The sequence below is a fragment of the Nelumbo nucifera genome, chromosome 1 (genome assembly GCF_055504915.1).
Source record: "Nelumbo nucifera cultivar China Antique chromosome 1, China Antique-T2T, whole genome shotgun sequence".
Classification (NCBI taxonomy): domain Eukaryota; kingdom Viridiplantae; phylum Streptophyta; class Magnoliopsida; order Proteales; family Nelumbonaceae; genus Nelumbo; species Nelumbo nucifera.
In genome coordinates, this window is record NC_142649.1 from 185,419,301 (window position 1) to 185,443,465 (window position 24,165).

The window sequence follows — 24,165 nt, forward strand, 5'->3', positions numbered from 1 at the left end:
TGTCAAAATCCGTATACGCGTGACACCATGTGTCCTATAAATTTTTTTAAAACCCAATATTACCCTTTGTCAAAATCCGTATACACGTGACACAATGTGTCATAATTTTTTTTAAAACTCAATATTACCCTTTGTCCCTCTCTATAAATTGGGTAAGAATCGTTGCCCGTGAGCAGGACTGGATCATCGTTAGCATGGTCTGGCTCTTCTGATCATCCATTGTTAGCTTGGCCTATCCTGTTTTCTAAAGCAGAAATTCAAGATTCTCCTTCTCCCTTTGTTGCTTCTTCATGCTATGAGACTTACATGGTGGGTTTTGTGATCACCAACATTGTCAGACTTCAGTACTACACTGGTAGGATCAGCGAATGGGAGATGGTAGGGCTGGTTCGAGAACCCCTCAGCCCTTATGACTCCCAACGCTATTAAGGTGATCAATACCTGTTCTTTCTCCTCTCCTTGATGCCTAACTCATTGCCGTTGAGGGCACCATACCCAACATTCCCGGGAACAAAAACCGGTACAAGCTCCCTTGCCAAATCCACATCTTTGCTCGCATTGAAAACTTTCAACTTGTTCGGGACAACATTCGTGTGGTGGGTTGCAGCTAGTTTCTGATCTAAATCCTTCTTTTGCTCTGTTGGGGGATGGCTGTAAGCGTTAAAGAAAAGAAAACTAAGAAAGAATTCTCTCGAGTTGCCTCCGTTTTGGGAGGAGAAAGGTGGATACTATGCCGGTGTCTTGACAAATTATCGGATTGGTAAGCGACTGGAGCCACTGAATGGGGGCATTTCACCGTTGCCGACTGTGCCAGAGATGAGGTAGGCGAGGCGAGGTGGGGGGGCCTTTCAAGATCTTCCTCATTTTGTCATCAGAGGCGCATCCCTGTGACGGTAACTAGTCGACTGTGCCAGAGATGTGGTAGGCGAGGCGAGGGCCTTTCCATATCTTCATTTCGTCATCGGAGATGTGTCCCTGTGACGGTAACCAGAAATGGCCACCACTGAGACCCATCGTATGTGGCAAAAAAGAATTTCTAAAGTTGTTCCTCACGGGAGAAATGACTGATCTCCAATCTTTGTCCATTGTGCAAAAAAGAAATTCTGATCTCTAGGTTCGTTCTTTTTGACACAGAACAGATTTACAAGCAAAATTTTCTAATTTAGGTAAAAGATCAAATAATTTTGATATTTTAGCCTGGTGGAGTGAACATTCGAAAAATTATCCAGTTCTCGCCGCCATGGCACGTGATCTACTAACCCCTCCGGTGTTTACAGTTCCATCGGAGTCATGTTTTAGTGTAGGTACCAGCGTGCTCGATGACAAAAGAAGCTGCATTAACGATGAAAGCACAGAGATGTGCATCTGCTTCAAGGATTGTCTAGATGCAAAAGATAGATTACAAGACAAAGGAGGGCATGATCTACACCGGATATTTCACCCGAAGCAAATGATGAAAGTCATGAATGATGATTCATGAATTTGACTACTTGTATAGAATTTCTTATTTTTTCAAATTATTGTAAATTTTTAAAATTTTATTTAATTTATTTGATATATTTTTTTAATTTTTTAACAATGTAATTTTGTATTTTCAATTTGTAACCATATTGTATTTTTTATATTTTATTAATTTATTCCATTTTCATATTTCATTCATCCAAGTATCCAATGATCCAATCATTGTATTTGTAATTTGTACTATTCAAATTTAAATGAAATAAAATTCCAATTTTTCTTCTAATTTGTTATTCCATCATTCTTATTTCAATTTGGTTAAGTATTATTTTTTTTTCATTTATGTGTTAGATAACTTAGATTTCTCATTTCTTAATTTTTTAAATAGTTCCCAATTCTCAAAGTTCAAAGGAAAGTTAAATATTTTAGTTTTACAATTTTACTTAGAAAAGTAATCAAAATTTTCAAAAAAAAACAAAAAAATAAAAAAATAGTGCAGTCCGGTTCGCCTCAGGCCCGTACCACGGCATGGCACGGGCCCGCCTGGGCCGTGGGCTGTGCTGGGCCGATCCCCAAAATTTCTACCGGGGACTCGGGGAGGGCGGCACGGCCCGCGAGCCAGCATGGCACGACCCGCCTTTTGAGCGGGCTGCCCATGGGCTGTGCCGTGCCGGCTTGGCAGGGCCCACTTTACATCTCTATGCTGGTTTGTATGAATTAAATTTAAAATTTTAATTTAACTTTATGCTCATAGTTATGAAAAAACATCTTTAAAAAGTTATTGTGTATACATTATTATATAATACCATATATATTTTGTAAAATATCGTAAATACCATATATGCATGTATACATGCCTGTATGCCACTATACCATATACACATACATACCTTATATACATATATGCTATCTATACATGCCGTACATACTACATTTATATAGATACATATTTGGTAAAATATTATACCATGTAAGATATTACATTATTACTAGAAAATGTAAGATATTATGCCTATGTCTGAGATATAATACTATATACTATATACAATAATTTCTGGGCTGAGCTGGGCCTAAGGCATGCTTGGCCTGGGCCTGACCCACATTATGTGCAGGCTTGATATGGGTCCAGGCTGGGCTGGGCTTGATAGAAATGTGGCTGCCTAAGCCTGAAAATTTGCGGGCCAGGCTGGGCTGGATCATATATTATCATCCTTAATCCTAACTATATGGGGTTGGCTTAATTAGTACTATTTTACCATTCAGTTTTGTAATTTGTTTATTTGCATATCCATTATTAAATTATGAGCACTTTCATTTCTTGCTTCTTTAACCCATGCCCTTTTTAGTCTGCTTTGAGCCCTTCTATCCCCTTGAACTTGTAATTGATCGCCTTTTCTTACGGGTGCTGTAGGTGGTCCTCTGTGCACGTGATTGAACCATTTAAGTTACTTTCTCTCATCTTATCACCTATTGGAGCTACTCCTAGGTTTCTTTAAATGACTTATTTTCTAACCCTATCCTTTGACTGCCCAATACTTTTCTCCGATCAACATTACTAGCCTTACAAATTGTTTTATAGAATTTTCCTTTTAATTTTAGTAATCTTCTCTAGCATAAGACTTTGGATACACCCTCCATTTTGCCCATCATGCTCTAATTCTATGGGTGACCTCTTGTATTTATCTCTCCATTGTTATGATGAACCAAGGTACTAGAAAATGTCACATTGAGTTATCGCTTGGTTTCCAGTGCTGGGTATTGTGATTGAATCAGTTCTATTTCAGTAGGTCAAGTTAACTTGTTATCTGGTTGGATTTTTTAGTCCATTTCACCCTTGACTGCTTGGTTGCAAAAAATGTTGACTTTGTCAATTAGTAGGCTTTATAAGACTAAAGGTTGCAAGTTGGGTAAAAACCCTGGAAGTGTTCAAATAAGTCCATGCGAATGACATCCTGAGAGCTTGGTGAATGGTTGCTATCTATTCAATGGTGAAGGACAAGACTATGATGGAATGGAAACCACCCTCAAGTCCAAGATTGAAGTTGAATTTTGATGGCAGTTCCTTTGGCAACCTCAACAAGCAGGAATTGGAGGAATAATTAGAGATTTATTGGGCAATATCAAAGTATTGTTTTTGGGTCCAATTGGAGTAAATGATATTGTCAGAGCTGAAGTTACGACACTTTTGCAAGATTGTCATTTCTTGGTTGAATAGTAGTATTCCGTGAGCTTGGGTTTATAGATAGACATTAAGGCAGAGGTTTAAAATGTCGGTGTCGGTGGAAATGTCGGTTGTCCAAATATAAGAAACATGTTGAAAAGTAGTATTCCATGAGCTTGGGTTTATAGATAGATATTAAGGCAGAGGTTTAAAATGTCGGTGTCGGTGGAAATGTCGGTTGTCCAAATATAAGAAACATGTTGGAAATATTGTAAAGATTATAGATATGGTGAAAACATTGTGTTTGAAATGAATATTGAGCTAGCTCAAAGTGGTAATCTTTTAAGTTGGGTGGGATACCAAGGAGGTGAGGTCTTCTTCTGGAGTTAGTGTATGGAAAGGGATAATGAGCTTTCAGTCAGCCTTCCTTAGCCTTGTATTTTATAGGGTGGGGAATGGTTCAACAATATAGTTTTGGGAAGATTGGGTGGGAATTGGAAAGTTGTGTGATTTGTGCATGCACTTCTATAGGTTAAGCAAGAAGAATACCTCTATTATGGGCCGATCCTCAAAGACCCCAACCCTTTTTGCTCTTGGACTGCCAGGTGTCCTTCTATTTCAGCCCTGCCCCCTTCGACATTAAAGGCTGAATCACACGGGCCTCCCTTCTTTACTTCTCTCAACCTCAAGAAGACCCCATCACTCAAGAACTCTTTTGAAAACTCCCCTGATTCGCCTCTCTTCACCTTTCCATGATCTCGAAAGTCGATCAGCCCCAACTCATTGACCCCACTTTCATCATTAGCTTGTTTTATTCCAGAAATTCCCTCTCCATCAACCTTTGGTTTGCCCTCAGCTTGGAGCCCATTCGACTTCTGAAACCTTGAACCAGTCGAATCAATCGAAAGAAGAGGAGCGCTCCACTCTTCCCTCCACGGATCCAGGCTGGCTAACCCACTCCCAAGGAAGGACCTTTCCACCACCACTCTAAGAATCATATGTTTAAATGTCTAATGGCTTACTTAAAAGTAGATTTTTGATGAACTTCATGGTTATAATTTATGAATATCTAATTCTCTATGGTTTCCTATTATAATTTTGTTGATAAAATCATTGTAAACGAAAAAAATGGGATTGAAGGGTTCGAAAGCTACAATATGAGCATATCTATCTAGTTCATTAATCAAAGGGGGAAAGGCACATGCACCTAAACAATATTTGCTTGAAATAGGTACTTGTTGTGTTTTGTTTTGTTTCAGCATACTCATCTGGGCTGTTATTCTACTTTGATCTGAATTTCCTGAGTTTAGAAACATACAAAGGTGGAGGACAACAACTTAAAAAAGGTTCGCGAGGATCTTCAAAATAGAGTTGATATTCTTCAGAAACAAGGCAATGTGAGTTTGAAGATTATGAAAGTTTGTTCTAAGTTGGTCATTTTTTTTAGTACTACTTATATTTTTCTGTTTCAGAGTTATGATGATCGGGGGCCTGTTATAGATGCTGTTGTGTGGCATGATGGTAATGTGTGGAGGGTTGCTCTTGACACACAGAGCCTTGTGGATGACTCAGAACACGGGAAACTGGCTGATTTCGTTCCCCTAACAAACTATAGGTGCGCATATCCTGTTTCTTCTATAATATAATAGGGAAATCCAAACACAGGCTGAGGTGAGCTGATGTGGAATATGCTCAAAAAAGAACCATGAAGTAGTAAGCAAGTTTTATACCACTAACTATTAAGGCTTCAATACCTATGAGCATGGGGGGGGGACCACTAGATGTTGCTGTTCTTATAGTTCTATAGATAGCATGGGAAACTGGTTTTTGTTTAATTTTGCTGCTTTCTCATATTTCCAGGAACTGGATTGTGAAATAAGATGATCTTCTTAAAGAGAGAAATCTTTGTACCTTCTAGGATTGGAGAAAACTCAAACTGAACTTGATTAACAATAAGCCTATTAATATGTCAAATAACAACAAAAGTCTGAAATAAGATAATCTCATGTTCTTAAGTACTCAACAATCAACATTAAGTTCAAGACTTCAAGCTGGCTGCGAGCCATTAATGCAATACAATAACATAGAGGCAGACAATTTTCTTTCCAAAAAAAAGAGACAGACAATTTTCTTTGAAAAAAACAGTCATGAACAATTTTCTTACAAAAAGAAGAGTCATAGACAACTTTTTACCCAAAAATGAGTCATAGACATAGACTATTTTCTATAAGAAAAAGAGTCTAAGGTTTCAGCCATTCTTCAAGACTCAATCAACATTTTCTTCATCTTCACTTGGAAGTTCAATGTCATCTTCATTGTCATCTGACTTGTAGTTATCAAAATCCTCTTCCATTTCTTCTTCCAACTTGAACATCAACATCAACTTCCTCCTCTTCTTCATCTTCCAATTGAAGCTGTCTTGGTCTTTTTCCACCGCAATCTTTTGTAGATTGGGGTAGAAGCACCAAATATGGTCCACCAATCAGCTAAAGAGTATAAATAATAACTAAATTAGTGATTAGGCTAAATAAAAATATTAAGAATGTAAAATATTTTATTAAATCAATGTTATCATTTACTTGGTGCTTTAATTTTCCTCTAGGAAGTGGCCATATCAAAACCAAAAATGCCTTCTGCATTCTTGTATTTGGATAATTCATCAGTGATTGCACTTCTCTTGTTCTTCTCCTTTTCAAGTATCTCAATTACTTTAAAAAGCCCGATCATAACCTCTTCATCAGACTCAATTCTCTCTTGATCATCATAATAAAATTGTGGGTTTAAAAGGTAACCAGCTGCATACAATGGTTGGTGGAATTAGCATTCCCACCTCTTATCAATAATTTAAAAAATGTCTTCATATTTTTCCATCCTTCCACCAAATGCTTTGTCAATGGCCTCTTTTGCCTTGTCCAAGCCTCATAAATATAACACATAGAAGGCTTGTTTTCACGATCCACCATCCTTAATACATGAACAAGATGGCCACACACTTTAAGAGTAAAGATGACATTTTTCCAAAATGTAGGCATCATGACTATCTCTCCAACTCTTTTCCCTTTTGCTTCTTTTATCCATTTGCTATCATTCCATTCTTTTGAGTTAAACAAATCTCTCTAATTCTTCTTTTGTTTGTATATACTCTACAATGTGAGAAAGGAAATAGCAAAATGGGTTTTTGCTGGCCTAATCAATTCCTTTTGATTTGAAACTTCCTCATTAGGTTCAATAAATTTGGATGGTTATAGATATACCCCGTAAGGGCAATTGCCTTCTCAATTGTTCTCTTCATAGTAGGCAACTTCCTAATGGCTTCCAATATCAAGTCCAAAGAATGGGCATCACACAATGTCCATGTCAAATGAGGATGCTTTGCTGTCATTAACTTCCGTAATAATACAAGAAAACAATTCAAGAAATAAGAACTTAATAACTATGACTCTAACATGTGAAAATGCTAGATGAAAGCTAAATTGAAATAATAATGAAGTATAAAACTCACCAGTTAAGACATAATTTTGTGCATTGTCAGTAATAACTTGGAGAACATTTTTCTCACCAATTCTCTCCACCATCTTGTCAAGCAAGGTAAATAACCTCTTAGCTGTTTTTACATCACATGAAGCATCGATGCTCTCTATAAACATTGCCCCAGGACTGGCTATGGACCAAAAAATTTATGAGGGCTCTATCCTTTCTATCCCTCCACCCATCAGACATAAGAGAGCAGCCCCACTTTTCTCAAGTCTCCTTATGGTGTTGAAGCAATGTTTTTGTATAATCAACCTCTTTCTTTAAGGAAGGAATTCACAACTCATAGTAACTTGGGATTTTTGATCCTGGACCAAATTGCCCTATTGCCTCTGCCATTGCTTTAAAACTTTTCAAGCGTATGGTATTCAAGGGAATACTAGCTTGATAAAACCATCTAGCAATGCATATGCATACTTGCTCTCTCCCTTTATTATATGCATCATTAATAATGGTTTGCCTTTTTATGGGGGGCTGTTTAGAATTTCTTCTTGAACATGAAGCAGAATTTACATTCCCACCAACACTAGGAATGTGATTACCCTCCATCTCTCATCTTCATCTTCAATTATATATTCAAAATCTGGAATTCTGCGTTCTTGACCTCCAATCATGTGCTCTTTCATTGATTTTTTTCTGTGCATGTATGCTAATATCTTTTCTTTTACCTCTTTGGGGCATTTAGTACAAACTTTTACATTTCTTCTTCCAGCAATTAAATGATCTTTTGCTCTATAGATCCCTCCATTTGTCACTTTGCCACAAAATTTGCAAGTGCCAGTATTTGTATTCTTTGGATCTTGCAAATAGCAATATTTCCAGCCCGGGTCTTTCCTATTGCTTTCTTGAGTATTGTCTGATTTGTCTCTCATTCTCTTTACTCTACTTGGTTGGCAAGAGCCAATAAGTCTAATGTAATTAATGTCTTTAAAGTTTGAAGGTCAAGGTCTATAAGAAAATAAAAAATAAATTAGTTATCAATCTAAAATTCTAAATAAAAATATAAAAAATAAAAAATAAAAAATAAAAAAATGCAATTGTTATTGGTTGCAACTTGAAAATTGCAATTTGCAACTATCAATACTCAAATTTAAATAGGTTTAGACCTCAGGCTTCGAAAATAAATAAACTATACTACCTTACAAATAATTTATAAATTCTACTGTTTACAAATAATTTACAAATTCAAGTACCTGAATGTGAATCCACAAGGAAGAATAATGGGTGAAGCCCCAACTTTTGCATAAAAAGTAGATACAAAGCATACACATCCCCTGTTTTAGAGGTAGAAAGTGTGAAAATATAAAATATACAAAATAATAGATGTAAAAATCAAATGAAAACAGATACAGCCCCTGTTTAATGTAAAAAACAGTGTAAGTAATGGGTCGGATCCCCTGTTTTTTGTGCAAGAAAGAAGGATGGGGCAGAGCCCCTATTTTAAACTTTTAATGTAAAAAATCAATGAAAATAATGGGGTGGGTCCCCTGTTTTTTGTGTAAAAAGCTGTGAAAAATAGAGAAAGGGGAGGAGCCCCTGTTTTAAACTTTGAATGAGAAAAAACCAGAAAAAAATGGGCCAGAGCCCCCTGATTTAATGAGAAAAAAATTGAAAAAAAAGGGGCGGAGCTCCTGTTTTTGTGTCAAAAACATTGCTGAATCTGTATGCAAGCTTTCTCAGCCGCAGGAAGAAAAAAAGAAAAAAAGAAAGGAAGAAAAAAAATATGTGTGCCTCTGTAATTCTGTTCGATTCAGCCTTGGACGAACTGGAGTTTGGAATTGGATGAAACAGGCTTGCATTGGACGAACAAATTCTTCTTCCCTCTCAGTTTCTTTTTTTCTTTTGTTTTTTTGGCAAAGACCCCTCTGTCGATTCGGTTTCCTTTTTGCTTATGTTTTCTAGTTTGAGTTATTTTTATATTTTAATGTTATTTTCAAAGGTATTTAAAAACCTCATCCAGGCGCACGCCTGGGCCGCTTGTTGCCTGGCCTGAGGTGCACACTTAGGTGCAGAGGCGAGTGCCTATCTAATGCCTATGCACCTTAGCCTGGGTGAGGCGCCTAGCCTGGAAACCGCCTCGTCTCTGCGCCTAGGTGCGCCTTTTAAAACACTGGTCTTGCTGTGTCTCGTATGTAACTCTGTGTACCTGCTATTGGTCCCTATAAGATCTTTACAAGCACATGCACGTTTTCGTAGTAGGTGGACATGTAAGTTTACAGTTTAACAGTTAAGGTTAAAAGAGAGAATTTCCGTTGCCATTCATTCACTCAAAACCTTTCTGGGATACTAGTGAACTGTGTTTTACAGAGCAATTCAAAAAAGCAGCTTTTATGCTAACGCTTGGCATGAGAGGGAGCTATTCTCATTATTTTTATATGCATATTTTGGAGAGAACTGTTGTCATCTTATTCTTCTTTTTTCTTTTGCATGAGCTGTGGAACTGTAACCGGGGAAGAGAAATTTACTATGTTTAGCAAATTGAACTTTAACCCTTCAGAAGTAATAATGCAGGACTGAAAGGAAGTATGGCATATTCAGCAAGCTAGATGCTTGCACCTTTGTCACCAATGTATATGATGAAGGGAACATTTTAAGCATTGTAACAGATTCCTCTCCCCATGGAACTCATGTTGCTGGTATTGCTACAGCTTTCCATCCAAAGGTATTGCTAATTTGCCTTCTAGCTGCATGTTCTTTTATTTGTTTGATTGACCCATTAAAGTGGTTCTGTTTTTGGGCTATTGTATTGCAATTAGGAACCTTTGCTAAATGGAGTAGCACCTGGAGCACAAATAGTATCATGTAAAATTGGAGATTCACGCTTAGGTTCAATGGAAACTGGAACTGGTCTAACACGGGCACTTATAGCTGCGGTAGAGGTATTTCTGATTTCCATTTGATCCAAACAAATTCTGCTGGTTATTCATTTATAAATTACTGAGATACAATAAATCTACCATTTTATTTTCCTTGTTAGCTGTTTTATGTATCTTGGTCTATTTTATTTTCCTTGTATCTCAGTCTACTGATATTAACCAAAAATGCATGGTAGATGTTAGGGTTACACCTTTAAATTTTACCTATGCGGAAAATTCAAAGTATGTTTAGACAAGAAGTCTCCATTGAGGAAAATCTAAATATAAAATGCCAGTATAACCCCATGCTTCCACTATATGTTTTGAAACAAAAACCTAGACTAACTGCATGTTGGAAGGATCAAAATTCTAAAGAACGATTAAGGGAGTTGCCTTTACTAGGGCAGGAACCTAAAGAAGAAAATATTGATCTTATGATTTCCATAAACTTCATTGGCTAAAGTATCTATTCAAATGAAGGTTTTTACTATTTGCGTAGAAGTAGAAATGGAATAATTACCAAAGGGACTTTTAGATGTACTTCCACCAATACCAAACAACCAATGCCTCTGGTTCGATAATCCCCTCCTAGTAAGGTTCCCAAGTTGCATCCTCAATTGGGAGACCTGACCATACCACCAATGCCTCTGGTTCGATGTGATTCCCTTTGCGTGAAATTTGTCCCTTAGGTTGTTGGAAGATCACTGAGAACTTCTGAAGTAGCTGCTGTAGTTGTGTGCAGCCTTCTTCGGATCTGCTTCCTTGGGCTAGAATGGTGCCGTTCTCGTGGGAGTCTATCTGCATTAATATGATGTGGGCTGGGTTTGCTACCTGTTTCCTTAGGGAGGCGAGACTAATGGGTCTTGGACCCTTGGACAGCTGCCCTTGAATATGCACCTGTGAGCTGCCCACTTGAAAATCCATGGTGAGGCGGGCCAAATTACATATCACCGGCCCTAGTTGCCTTAACCATTGGACTCCGAGAACTACATTTGCTCCATTGATTTCCAGGGAGTGTAGATATACCTCCAACTCATGTCCTTGTATCTTCATCTTTAATTCTGTGCACGTACTGTCGCACACCAGGTTGCTCCCATTAGCTACGTGCACCCGGAAGGCTGTACATGGTTGGATCGGAATCCCTAGTTGTCTGACCAATGTTTGGGTAATGAAATTGAGAGTGCTGCCACTGTCTATCAGAATTGATAATGGCGCCCTTATACCAGTCCGGTTACTCTCATAGTTTGAAAAGCAAGACCGGTCAAGGCTTGCAGGGATACTTCCGGTTATTCCTTTGTCCATTGCCCCCATTCTTGGTTGTCCATTGGCTCTTCAATGTCTGTTGATTGCTCGACATAATCGGTTTTAGGTTGAAGGAAGAAAACTTGAGGGATGTTACAGCGATGGCCCGACCCGAATTTGTCTCCACATGCATAACAAAGGCCCTTTTCCCGTCAGGCTTGCATCTCAACCCAGGTTAACCTCTTGGCTGAGTCGGGGCCTAAACCAGAGTTGGCGTCCTTGCTTGTGATTCCTACTCCTGATCTGGGCTCCGGTTTACCCAAGATACCTGGTTCTGGGTTCGGTATACCTGGTATGATCGCAGCTCCCAGTGGTTGATTAATCCTTCTTGCCCGATTCAGTTTGTCTTCATGTAGTCGAGCTAATGCTGCTGCTTCAAGAACGATGGTGGGTTGCATGGCTTTTACCTCCAGCCGCAATTCTTCCCTGAGTCCACCAAGAAAACTGCCGACAAGCGCGTTTTCTAGCCAGCCTTGCACGCGCACATCTAATCTTTCAAACGCCATCTGATAATCTTGGACGGAGCCGGTCTGTCGTAGCTTAGCGAGGCTTTCATCATAGTTCTCTAAGGCCGAGACTCCAAATCGCATGGTTAAGGCGTCGGTGAAGTCTGCCCATGTGGTTCTTGGGTGCCGTCGCCGGTACCACTAGTACTAGACGATCGCCTCTCCTTCCAGGTGTGTAGAAGCTAATGGGACACGATCAAGTCCCTGTGTGTCGTGGTAATCGAAGTGTCTTTCTGTTCACAGAAGCCAGGATGTGGGATCTCCCCCTGCGAAGATGGGAAACTCGATTCTTGCTGTTCTTGATCCGCTTCGATGACTGGTGTCACTGCGCTCTTCCTGATTCGGCGCAGGTGGTGCCTGTGCCGGTCGTTCAAGCAAGGATGCGAAGCTTTCTTTGATTTCTTTGACGTCAGCCGATATTCTTTGCATTTCTCCCATGTTGTTGACTCTGTTCTCCATTGCGGATGACCTTGTGCTTGGCATCTTGGCTCTGATACCAACTTGTTAGGTACTGCCTAACTCAGGGACTCTCAAAAGAGTCCTTGAGAGAGATTGTATTCCCAAATCGATAATCCCCTCCTAGGTTCCTTTCCTTATTTATTGTAAAACAAGAGTAAACAGAGGAAGAAGAAGAATTTGTTATATTATTCATCAATCTCGTATGTATATATACAAGTTACAAATTCTATGTTAGGAAAGAATATGTTAGAGGAAAGAAGACTAATCAAATTCCTACAAATCAGTCCTACAATCAAGGTAAATCATATCTCCCTAGTATTTACTTCCTATTTTAATTATACAGTCTGTAACATCATATCTCCCTAGTATTTACTTCCTATTTTAATTATATAGTCTATAACACTCCCCCTCAAGCTGGAGCATAGATATTAATCATGCCCAGCTTGTTACAAAGATAATCAACCCTAACCCCATTAAGAGCCTTCGTGAAGATATCTCCCAGTTGTTCTCCTGTTTTCACATAACCTGTGGAAATCAAACCTTGCTGAATCTTTTCACGAACGAAATGGCAATCAATCTCGATATGCTTAGTTCTTTCATGAAAAACAGGATTAGATGCAATGTGAAGAGCAGCTTGGTTATCACACCACAACTTGGCTGGTACTGAAGTTTTAAGACCTACTTCAGTCAGAAGCTGATATATCCACATTATTTCACACACAGACTTGGCCATAGCTCTATATTCCGATTCTGCACTCGAACGTGAGACAACATTCTGCTTCTTGCTTTTCCATGAAACTAAATTCCCTCCAACAAATACACAATAGCTTGAAGTAGACCTTCGATCTTCCTTGGATCCTGCCCAGTCAACATCTGAAAAACATTCAATTCTAGTATGACCATGATTGCCATACAAAATTCCTCGCCCAGGTGCTCCTTTTAAGTAGCACAAAATTTGTTCTACAGCTGTCCAATGATTAACTGTTGGAGAGGACATGTACTGACTCACCACACTAATTGAATACGCAATATCTGGACGAGTTATAGTAAGATAATTCAACTTTCCAACCAATCTTCTATATCTCTCAGGATCTTCAAATAATTCACCATCTTTTGTGAGCTGCAAGTTAGGAACCATTGGAGTGCTACATGGCTTAGCTCCCAACTTTCCCGTCTCAGACAACAAGTCAAGTACATATTTCCTTTGAGATAAGAATATTCCCTTCTTGCTTCTTGTTACCTCAACACCCAAGAAGTATTTCAACATTCCCAAATCTTTGGTATGAAACTGAGTGTGGAGAAAGGATTTAAGGGATGAAATCCCTGTAGTATCACTCTCTGTAATGACAATATAATCCACATACACAACTAACAAAATGATGCCGACAACAGAGTGCTTGAAGAAAACAGAATGATCAGACTTACTTTTCTTCATACCAAAATTCTCGACTGCCTGACTAAACTTTCCAAACCAGGCGCGAGGACTCTGCTTCAACCCGTACAAAGACTTATGAAGATAGCAAACTTTCCCATACTCCCCCTGAGCAACAAAGCCAGGCGGTTGCTCCATATAAACTTTCTCTTGAAGATCCCCATGAAGAAAAACATTCTTGATGTCTAACTGATGAAGGGGGCCAATTATAAGTAGCTGCCATAGAAATAAACAACCTGACAGAAGTAAGTTTAGCAATAGGAGAAAAGGTATCAGAATAATCCACTCCATAAGTCTGAGCATATCCTTTAGCAACAAGATGGGCTTTCAATCGGGCAATGGACCCATCAGGATTGACTTTAACTGTAAACACCCATTTACACCCAATAGCCTTCTTATTTGCAAGTAAATTTACCAAGGTCCAAGTACCATTGTCCTCTAAAGCATTCATCTCCTCAATCATAGCATTACGCCATCCAAGGTGAGAAAGGGCTTCTTTAACAGTCTTAGGAACAGAGATGGAATCAAGAGATGCAATAAAAGAACAAGAAGAGGACGACAAATGATTATAACACACAAATGAAGATACTGGATAAGTACACTTACGCTTACCTTTACGAAGAGCAATAGGAATATCATCATTAGAGACTGGTTCTGATGACGAAGGAACAGGATCAGTTGAGACTGGATCTGCCAACGAAGGAGCTGGTGCAGGACATGGATCTGGAGGGGTTGGTCGCCGAGAATAAACCTGTACTGTAGGTGGCTTAGGGCAGGAGCATATTCAATAGGATGTGAAACAAATGATGTGACAGTATAGATTAACAAATCATCATCCTCCCCCTGACTTGAATGAGGAGTACTAGGAAATTAACATCACCTGACACAAGATATTTGTGAAGAGTAGGACAATAACATCTATACCCTTTTTGAACACGTGAATACCCAAGAAAAACACACTTCAAAGATTTTGGATCTAGTTTGGTAACCTGAGGACGAACATCCCGAACAAAGCATGTACACCCAAATACCCTAGGCTCAATAGGAAACAATGTTTTATTTGGAAACAGAACATGATAAGGAGTTTTACCCTGAAGGACAGATGAAGACATACGGTTAATCAAAAAACATGCTGTGGAAACTGCATCAGCCCAGAAAGGTTTAGGAACCTTCATTTGAAATAACAAAGCTCTTGCAGTTTCAAGAAGGTGTCTATTTTTCCGTTCAGCAACCCCATTTTGAGATGGTGTGTCTACACAAGAAGTTTGATGAAGAATGCCATGCTGAAGCATGTAAGTTTGAAAGGATTCTGACAAGTACTCCTTAGCATTATCACTTCTCAATATTTGTACAAAAACATTAAATTGAGTTTTAACTTCAGCACAGAAAGCAGAAAAATGAGAAAACACCTCAGAACGATTTTTCATTAAATATAACCATGTCATACGAGAGTAATCATCAACAAAAGTAACAAAATACTTAAACCCAATTTTGGACTCAACTGGACACGGACCCCAAACATCTGAATGGACTAATTCATAAGGAGCACTAGCTCGTTTATTGACTCTAGGACTCGAACTAAGACGATGGTGTTTAGCAAACTGACAAGACTCACAATTTAATGACGACAAACTCTGAAATTGAGGACAAATTTGCTTTAACACATGGAGAGAGGGGTGGCCTAACCGACAATGTGCTTCAAAAGAGGTTACAACTCCAGAACAGGCTATAGATCTTGGAACTTGTGTATCAAGGATGTAGAGACCTCCAGACTCATGTCCCTTACTAATAATCTTCTTCGTCGTAAGATCCTTAAATAAACAATAATCAGGAAAAAATGAGACACAACAATTAAGGGTACGAGTGAGTTTGCTAACAGAAATTAAATTAAATGATAACTGAGGTAAACTAAGAACAGATGACAAAGGAAGGGATGGTGTTGGACTAATTGTGCCAGACCCAATAACACAAGATGTTGACCCATCTGCTAAAGTAACAGGAGAGGTAGATTTATGTGACTGAAAGGTAGAAAACAGACTTGAATTACCTGTCATATGATCTGTAGCTCCAAAATCAATGACCCATTTTGAAGAGGAGGAAACAGGACATGTATTGGGTTTACCTGACTCGACAATGGCAGTAACAGGAGTAGATTGAGGTTTCAATGATTCTTGGTACTGAGCAAATTTGGCATATTCATCTGCAAATATCATAACAGACTTCTCAGAAGTATCCGTGGTGGATGCAATATGGGCTGACTGAGTTTTCTTATTCTGCAACTTCCTGCAATCCTGCTTCATATGTCCTGGCTTATGACAGTAATGACACACTATCTTTCTTGACTCCTGTCCACGAGTATTAGTATTCCTGTCATAGTTACTTGACCTGTCATAATTGTTGGATCCTCTACCACTACCACTCCTGTATTGTTGTCTTCCTGATTCAGATGAATTATTGCGGCTGACAAGGGCACTACTAGGCTGAACAGGTGGAGAACTTTCTATACGAAGGACCCTACTGAAAGCATCTTGTAGAGAAGAGATCTCTGAACTGGAAAGAATCTGAGATTTAGCAGTCTCAAATTTAGAAGGTAGGCCAGCTAAAAAACTCATAACAGCCATCTTTTCTCGCTGAGCTTGTTGAACAGTCACATCAGTACTAAACGGAAGCAACATATTAAGTTCTTCATATGTTTTCTTGAAATCCATGAAATAGCTTGTAAGAGATCTATCGCCTTTGTCCGCCCTGTAAAAGGCTTTGCACACATCATAAATGCGGGAAATATTCCCCTTTTCGGAGTACAAGAACTCTAGATAGTTCTCTAATTCCTTAACAAATCCATAGTGAGTGACTAAACCAACCACCTCACTTTCAATGGAGTTGCGTATCTGCAAGAACAAATGAGCATCCTTCGTCAACCAAGACTTTCTCGAGTCATCATTAGGAGGGTCATCGGTCAAATGGTTATCCATAGCAATACTCAGCAAATATAGTTGAACAGTTTTACTCCAATCCAGATAATTAAAGCCATTAAGCTTATGCTCAGTTTTTTTTGACATCACTGGAACAACATCCGACATAACTACTGATTTCTTGTTTGCCATAATCTCAAAATTCAAATAAACAGAATATTTTGAACACCGAAAATCAACGGAGCACGCCTGTTGAAAACACCGGAATGGATATGCACGTAACAAAGCACAAATATGTGCTATACAGGACGAGGCGAGCCAAAAGACAACGACCGAAAAATTTTCCGGCGACAGATGCGCCTCCACGTGCTGGCGCGCGTGACTGTGGCAGAATCTTCAGGCGGTGCGTGAGACACATGCGCAGGGCTGCTGACTGCCGGACTTTGCAGAGACTAGACGCTCTGACTGCTCCAAGAGGTGACCCGAAACACCCAAAAATTTTCCTCTACCTACTGTTTACTTGGAAAAAAAAAACGAAAGGGCAGGCAGAGACTAGATGCTCTGATACCATGTAAAACAAGAGTAAACAGAGGAAGAAGAAGAATTTGTTATATTATTCATCAATCTCGTAATGTATATATACAAGTTACAAATTCTATGTTAGGAAAGAAGACTAATTAAATTCCTACAAATCAGTCCTACAATCAAGGTAAATCATATCTCCCTAGTATTTACTTCCTATTTTAATTATACAGTCTGTAACATCATATCTCCCTAGTATTTACTTCCTATTTTAATTAACAGTCTGCAACATTTATATACTGCTGTTACAATTCTGTTATACCCGCCCCTCCTGAATGCTTCGCAGGTCGTTCTTGTAAGAGTCTCAGGCACTTCAATTCTTTACCCAATAACTTTATTGATAATGAAAATCGTTTTTTTATTGATAATAGTTTTAAATGAGCTTTATGCAGTGCTTTGAAAGAGCAAATTGTTTCATGGAGGAGGTCATCAGTAACGGCCCTTCCATATCTTGGAGTTGTTTGTATTAACTTCATTTGAAAGTTAAACATTTTGATATAGCAGTAATTTCTTCATTTCTTGTCCATTGTGTTGTCAAAATTGTACTTGGTTATTGACTGGGGAAATAAACATGAATTAAGTTAGGAACTTAGGAATTGGGTTATTTAAGAAATTTCATAAGTGTAATGATTCCTAATTATCCATTGTAAACCTAATGATTGCTAATAAGCTGTTATATCTTGTAATTTGCAGCACAAATGTGATCTCATCAATATGAGTTATGGAGAGCCTACACTACTTCCAGATTATGGGCGTTTTGTTGATCTTCTAAATGAAGTATAGTTTCCATGCTTTTCAACTTGTGCTTGCTGGCTGATTATCAATGCACTTTGCTTTTCCCTGTTTTTCCTTCCCTTGTCTCTTATGTATTTTTACCAACTTCAGAAATTTTGTAGAAGTGTAGATGGCACTGACAATTTTAAGTGTAGGTGGTAAATAAACACCGCCTTGTATTTATCAGCAGTGCTGGCAACAGTGGTCCTGCATTGAGCACCGTGGGTGCACCTGGTGGCACCAGTTCAAGTATAATAGGAGTAGGTGCATATGTGTCTCCTGCCATGGCTGCTGGAGCTCATTGTGTGGTTGAAGCCCCTGGTGAAGGACTTGAATATACTTGGTACATTCTTTTCCTTGTAAGGATTTTGGTGTTACTTTTGAGCAGTTTAGGGTTCTTTTTGAAAGGTAATACAGTTTATTGATGAAAGGAAACACCTGATTACAACCAGGCCATCAGAAATAGAAGGGACAGTCTAATACAGTAAGAGACTGTAATAAAAGAAGCCCCACCCCCACTTCACACCATCAGTCCCTTTAACAGATAAAGTCCTATTATACTCCAATTGATCTGAATCATCTGATAGAATAAATCTCATTTGAACCCATAGAAAGTGTTTTGCACAGACACCCAAGATGTGCTCCTGCCCACTGCCTGATTGATGATCTCCTCAACCCATGAGACTTTCCATCAAAGATCTTCATATTTCCTTCCTTCCACACAGTCTGAATGACTGGATTAGGGGTGGAAGCACATATCAATTTGCTTTTTATATTTAGACTTTTCAGCCTCCACCCTTCCAGCATCTCTATGACTGAAGTAGGGAAGGAGCACAACAAATTTAAGGAAATGCTTCTACACTTGGCTGGCCAGTTGAGAGTGAATAAATATATGGTCTGCCAACTCTAGTTCAAGGATGCAGATGATAGATGTTGCGGCTTGCAATGTCATCCATCTTTTGGAAAGGTTATCTCCAGTAATGCACTTTCTAAGAGCAACAATCCAGGTCATGAATGCCATTTTGGAAGGAGCTAGGTATCCCAAACTATATGATAAGGAAAAGTGTTCACCCCTTTAGAGTTAATTAGGTTCTTAGCAAAATATTTAACCGAGAAGACACCATTTCTTTTTATTCATCCTTTTTTTTCCGTGGTTTAAAAGACACTATTTCTTTCCCACCTCCACCTTCTACAGTCAGTCATGTTTTCTATTTGGGCATTGATTATGTAGTTTACTGAGAAAATCAGAAGCTTCCTTCAACTCCCAATCAGAAGTTCATATGAAATTTTGGGGTTCAAATCATTTTTTTTTTTGATAATTAACAGAAACTTTCATTAATAGAAATTAAGAGAAAAAGATACAAGAGGAGGGGTAAAATCTCTTAACCCTCCCTAAAGGTACATTTCAATTTACAATATGGCCCAGAATAAATTGACTCTTCCCACCCCTTGTTTGGCCAGTGAATCTGCCAAGGAATTGGCACTCCTTAGTCCACTGAAAATTGATTTCCTTGTTTTGAGTAAACTGTTTAACTTTCTTTTTCTCATTTAGATACTTCCACAAACTGAAATCGTCCTTCTGTAGCCAACTGATAGCCAGCTTAGAATCACCTTCCACCATCAGTTTTCTGATATTCAGCTCCTGGGCTCTTTTTACCCCTTCCAGACAGCAAATATTTCAGCTCTTAGAGAATCCCCCCATCCAATAGAACCAGAATAGATGGCAATAATTTGACCTTCTTCATCCCTGAAAACTCCTCCTATACCTGATGAGCCTGGATTTCCTTCACTGCTACCATCGAAGTTCAGTTTAGTGAACCCCAAAGCTGGAGGAGACCAAACTGGGTTACATGCAGTCTTTATTGGAGCTGACTAAGCCACTTCTTTCCAATTCCTGATAATGTCTCCTTTTGAATAGTCTTCAAAAAGCTTCATAGTCTTAGCCCAATGAGCCACCCTAATAAAATTGATTCAATGATGGCATCCTTATTTCTTTCTTTCCCATGGAAGGTCCTTTGATTCCTTTTTTTTTGATAATTGAAATGATTTTATAAATCAGCAATAAAATTGTACAAAGTCCTCATGGAAAGGTACGAGTTGCAACCTCTCCAGGCTAGTTAAGTTCAAATTTCTGAATTAATAATAACTTACATAGAAGCACAAAAAAGATCTTCCCTATATACCCCCTGTTTGGCTAGAGCATCAGCCAAAGAATTAGCAGACCTGCTAACCCATTTTACCTCCACTCTCATATTGTTGGTTAACCACTTTACTTTTTTGATGAGATTTTTGTAGCCCCAAATGGTGGTATCCAAGTTTAGGAGCCACCTGGTTACCACCTGAGAGCCCCCTTCAACTAGGAGATGCTCCACCCCAAGCTGGTTGGCAATCTGAATTCCTTGTATTGCAGCAAGTAATTCTGCCCTTGTGGAATCCCCCACTCCCACCGGTCCTAAGAATAGGGAAATTATGTTGCTGTCCTTATTTCTCAGGATACCCCCTATACCTGAAGGCTCGGGATTGCCTTGGCTGCTTCCATCAAAGTTCAGCTTAATGACACTTTTCAAAGGCGGAACCCATTCTGACAGAATTCTATCCTTCTTTGTTGAAGTGTTGGCTATTACTAGCCAATTTCTCCACAAATCATCAAAGAAGTCATCAAAGATATCCACGGTTTTCAGCCAATGGATTGCTCTTTTTAGGATACAATCCTTCATTTCATCTAACCCTCTTTCCTTCTCTAAAAAAATTATTGCATTCCTTTCCTCCCAAAGAGTCCACAGAGTGGCTGCCCTGACACATCTCTACATGACCTTACCTCTTCTAGTGTGCCAAACAAAGACAGATGAGTTGAATAACAAGCTTAAATCAGAAGGCAGAGACCACCTACCTCCAAATAGACAAAGGCTCCACCTCCATATAGCTGTAGCAAAGGAACAGGAGATCAGCAAATGGACACAGTCCTCACTCTCGGCCTTACACAAGGAGCACCAATTTGGGGAAAGACAAAGCGAGGGTATCTTTTTCTGTAAGTTTTCCAAAGTATTGATCTTCCCATAGAAGACTTCTCAGCAGAATACAACAATTTTTTGGGGAATAGGTCATGCCCAGACTTCTTTGACAGGGAATCCTTGGGAAGAGGGGTTAGAACTGAGGGATTTTAGAAAGGAAGAGCAAGTAAAAGTACCTTTTGGAAGAGGAGTCCAAATCCGTTGATCAGAAGAAGTGGGGTCCAAGCAAACGGATTCTAGTAAATGAAATAGCTCAATAACACAATTCGACTCACCATCCCTTAACCCTCTTCGAAATCCAAAGTCCCAATTTAAAGATAAGGGGTTTAACAGGCTCGGGAGAAAAGTTGCAATTGGCTCATGTTTGTAAAGGGAAATGGAATAGAGCGAAGGGAAACAATCTTTGACGGGTTGAGTACCCACCCGAATATCCTCCCAGAAAAGAATAGCATTACTAGAACAAGCATCAAACCTGATGAATCTGAGGAAGCGAGGGAGAATACCATGTATAGCCTTCTAAGGTGTAGTAAGGGTAGCTCGACGAGATATCCCGGAATCCCAACCATTTCCTGCACAACCATGAATGCTTGCCACCACCTCATGCCACAATCTCTTTCTCTCTCGGGGCCATCTCCATAGCCACTTCCCTAGAAGGGCTACATTCTTCAACACTATATTCCCTATCCCTAAACCCCCTTCTTCCTTTGGTTTATTAACTATCTCCCATCTGATCAAGTGATCATTTTTCACCTCTCCTGGTTCCCATAGAAAGTCCCTCATTCTCTTCTCCAGTTTCTTAGCCTCCCTTAGAGGAATCCTGAACACAGAAAGGAAGTAGGTTGGAAGGTTGGCAAGTGTAGCCTTAATTAAGGTCAGCCTACCCCCTATTGAAATGTAATTCTTTTTCCAAGCCGCCAAGCACTTATCAAATTTCTCCACAATAGGGGCCCAAAAATTACTTTGATTCCTTTCCTTTGATTCCTTTCCCAAGCACTTATCCTTTGATTCCTTTCCTCCCAAACTGTCCAACAGATAGCTGCTGTTACACATCTCCACAGGATTTTCCCTCTCTTCTTTAACCCCCTAACTGAAGTATAATGGAACAAACTTTGCACATTTGGAGGAGAGGTCCACCTGCAACCAAAAAGAGAGGAAAACCAACACCAGGTCTCCGAAATAAATGAGCAGGATGTCAATAGGTGATGACAGGTCTCACCATTCTCCTTGCATAGGATGCACCAATGTGGGGATAAACACCAATTAGGCCTTTTTCTTTGAAGTAAATCACAAATGTTACACTTTTCTAAGAAGGCTTCCCAACAAAAAGCACTAATTCTGGGAGGGATTGGTCTATGCCTACCCCAACCTTCCATAACTAGGAAGGGGTGTCCAAAAACAGGTGGGGAATGATCCAACTCTTTGAAAAAGGAAGAGCAAGAGAAAATACCCAAGGGAGAAGGGACCCAAATCCTACTATCCCTCCTAGAGGGATCAATACCCACCTCATACAGGATTTTGAGCAGATCAGAAATAAGGTTCAATTCAGAGTCTCTAAGGGCCCTTCTAAAACCCAAGTTCCAATCAACAGTAGAATTAGAGATGTTTAAAAAGGTGGAAATTGGCTCATTTTTAAATCTCGAAAGGGAATACAAGGAGGGGAATAGCTCTTTCAACGGTGTGTTTCCCACCCAAACATGTTCCCAAAATTTCACAAGGTTACTAGAGCAAATGTCATACCTGATTAAAGGAAGGAAAGAAGGAAGAATGGCATGGATAGATTTCTAAGGAGAAGCTCTTGTATCCCTAGATGATACTCCCATGTCCCAGCCGTCTGTCGCTTGCCCATAAACACTTAAAACTACTTGAGCCCACAATTTATCGCTTTCCGAAGTCAATCTCCAAAGCTAATAGAGCTCCATTCTTTTTCTGCAAATTACCTAATGCAAGCCCACTATCACTTTTGGTTTTGGTGACTATATCCCACCTGACTCTATGATCTCTTTTCTCCTCCCTTGGCTCCTATAAGAAATCTCTCATTAACTTTTCCAAAGTCCCGCATACTCCCTCAGGAATTTTGAACACAGACAGAAAGTAAACAGGCAGGTTAGCCAATGCTGACTTAATCAAAGTTATCCTGCCACCCAAAGAGAGGTAGTTTTTCTTCCAAGAGGCTAACTTCTTTGTGAATCTGTCAATCACCGGGTTCCAAAAGCTTTTTTTACTTGGGTTATCCCCTAGTGACAGCCCCAAATAGTTCAATGGCCATTGGGCAATCTCACATCCCAAAATCATTTCAATGGCCATTGGGGGTCCAAATCATTTCATGCCCTCTCTCTGCATAATACCGTGCCACCTATGTTTAGCCATTGCAAAAAAGTACTGGGAATAACTCTGACAGAGACCTGCTGTCACACCAATAGTCCCTCCAACATTTGACTCTTTCCCCATTACTAATTCTGTGTAAGTTACCTCTCATAAAACTGCTATGAGTCTTCTCAATCCCTTTCCATACAGAGCAGCCATAGGAAGAAGTAACCTGAGCTCTGCTGATTCTGATCATTTTTTCATTAAGTTTAAACTTAGCCTCTGTGAGCTACCTCCACAAGGCACAACTGCACAAGCTTCCTTGTTCATCGTATTTCCATAACTATTTTCCCAATAAGGCCAAATTCATTATCTTTATTGTTCTAATACACAAACCATTCTCCTCCTTTAGGGAGCACACTTTACTCCAATCCAGTAAATGAATCTTGTGGTTATCCATCATTCCCATCCAAGGAAAGTCTCACTGGATCTTTTTTTCCTAATCTTTTGGCTACTATAGTGGGAATAGGGAAGAGGAATAAATAGTATGTAAAGAGATTTTCCATTGCTATTCTTGCTTAAAGTCACCTTCCCTCCCTTTTGGTAAATACTTGGCTTTCCATGAGGAAAGAAAGCTTCTTATCTACATATTTAACCACTGAATTCTAGGTAGCACTTAAGATACAATTGCCCCTAGAGGTAGATCTAAGTATTTGATAGGAAGGTACTCTACCTCACAACCCATAACACCTGACAAATATTCCACCTCCAATGGATCAATTAGAAAGAAAGAGCTCTTCCTAAGATTTGTTTTCAGACTGCACACCAATCAAACCACCTCAAGATTCCCAGAATGTTATGCAAATTTGCAGGGACTG

The 24,165-nt window shown here is 39.3% G+C and overlaps 1 protein-coding gene across 2 annotated transcripts in view; it reads left to right on the plus strand.

Annotated features, from left to right (window-relative positions):
- Positions 1-24,165, plus strand: part of TPP2 (tripeptidyl peptidase ii) — a 125,479-nt gene that overhangs the window by 16,473 nt on the left and 84,841 nt on the right. Inside the window, exons 6-11 of one of the 2 annotated variants that reach the window (XM_010257090.3) lie at positions 4,930-5,016; positions 5,092-5,234; positions 9,662-9,812; positions 9,907-10,029; positions 17,892-17,975; positions 18,128-18,315. In XM_010257090.3, coding sequence (XP_010255392.1) covers positions 4,930-5,016; positions 5,092-5,234; positions 9,662-9,812; positions 9,907-10,029; positions 17,892-17,975; positions 18,128-18,315 — 776 coding nt within the window. The remainder of the gene's footprint in view (positions 1-4,929; positions 5,017-5,091; positions 5,235-9,661; positions 9,813-9,906; positions 10,030-17,891; positions 17,976-18,127; positions 18,316-24,165) is intronic. The other variant, XM_088895601.1, reaches the window with a different exon arrangement.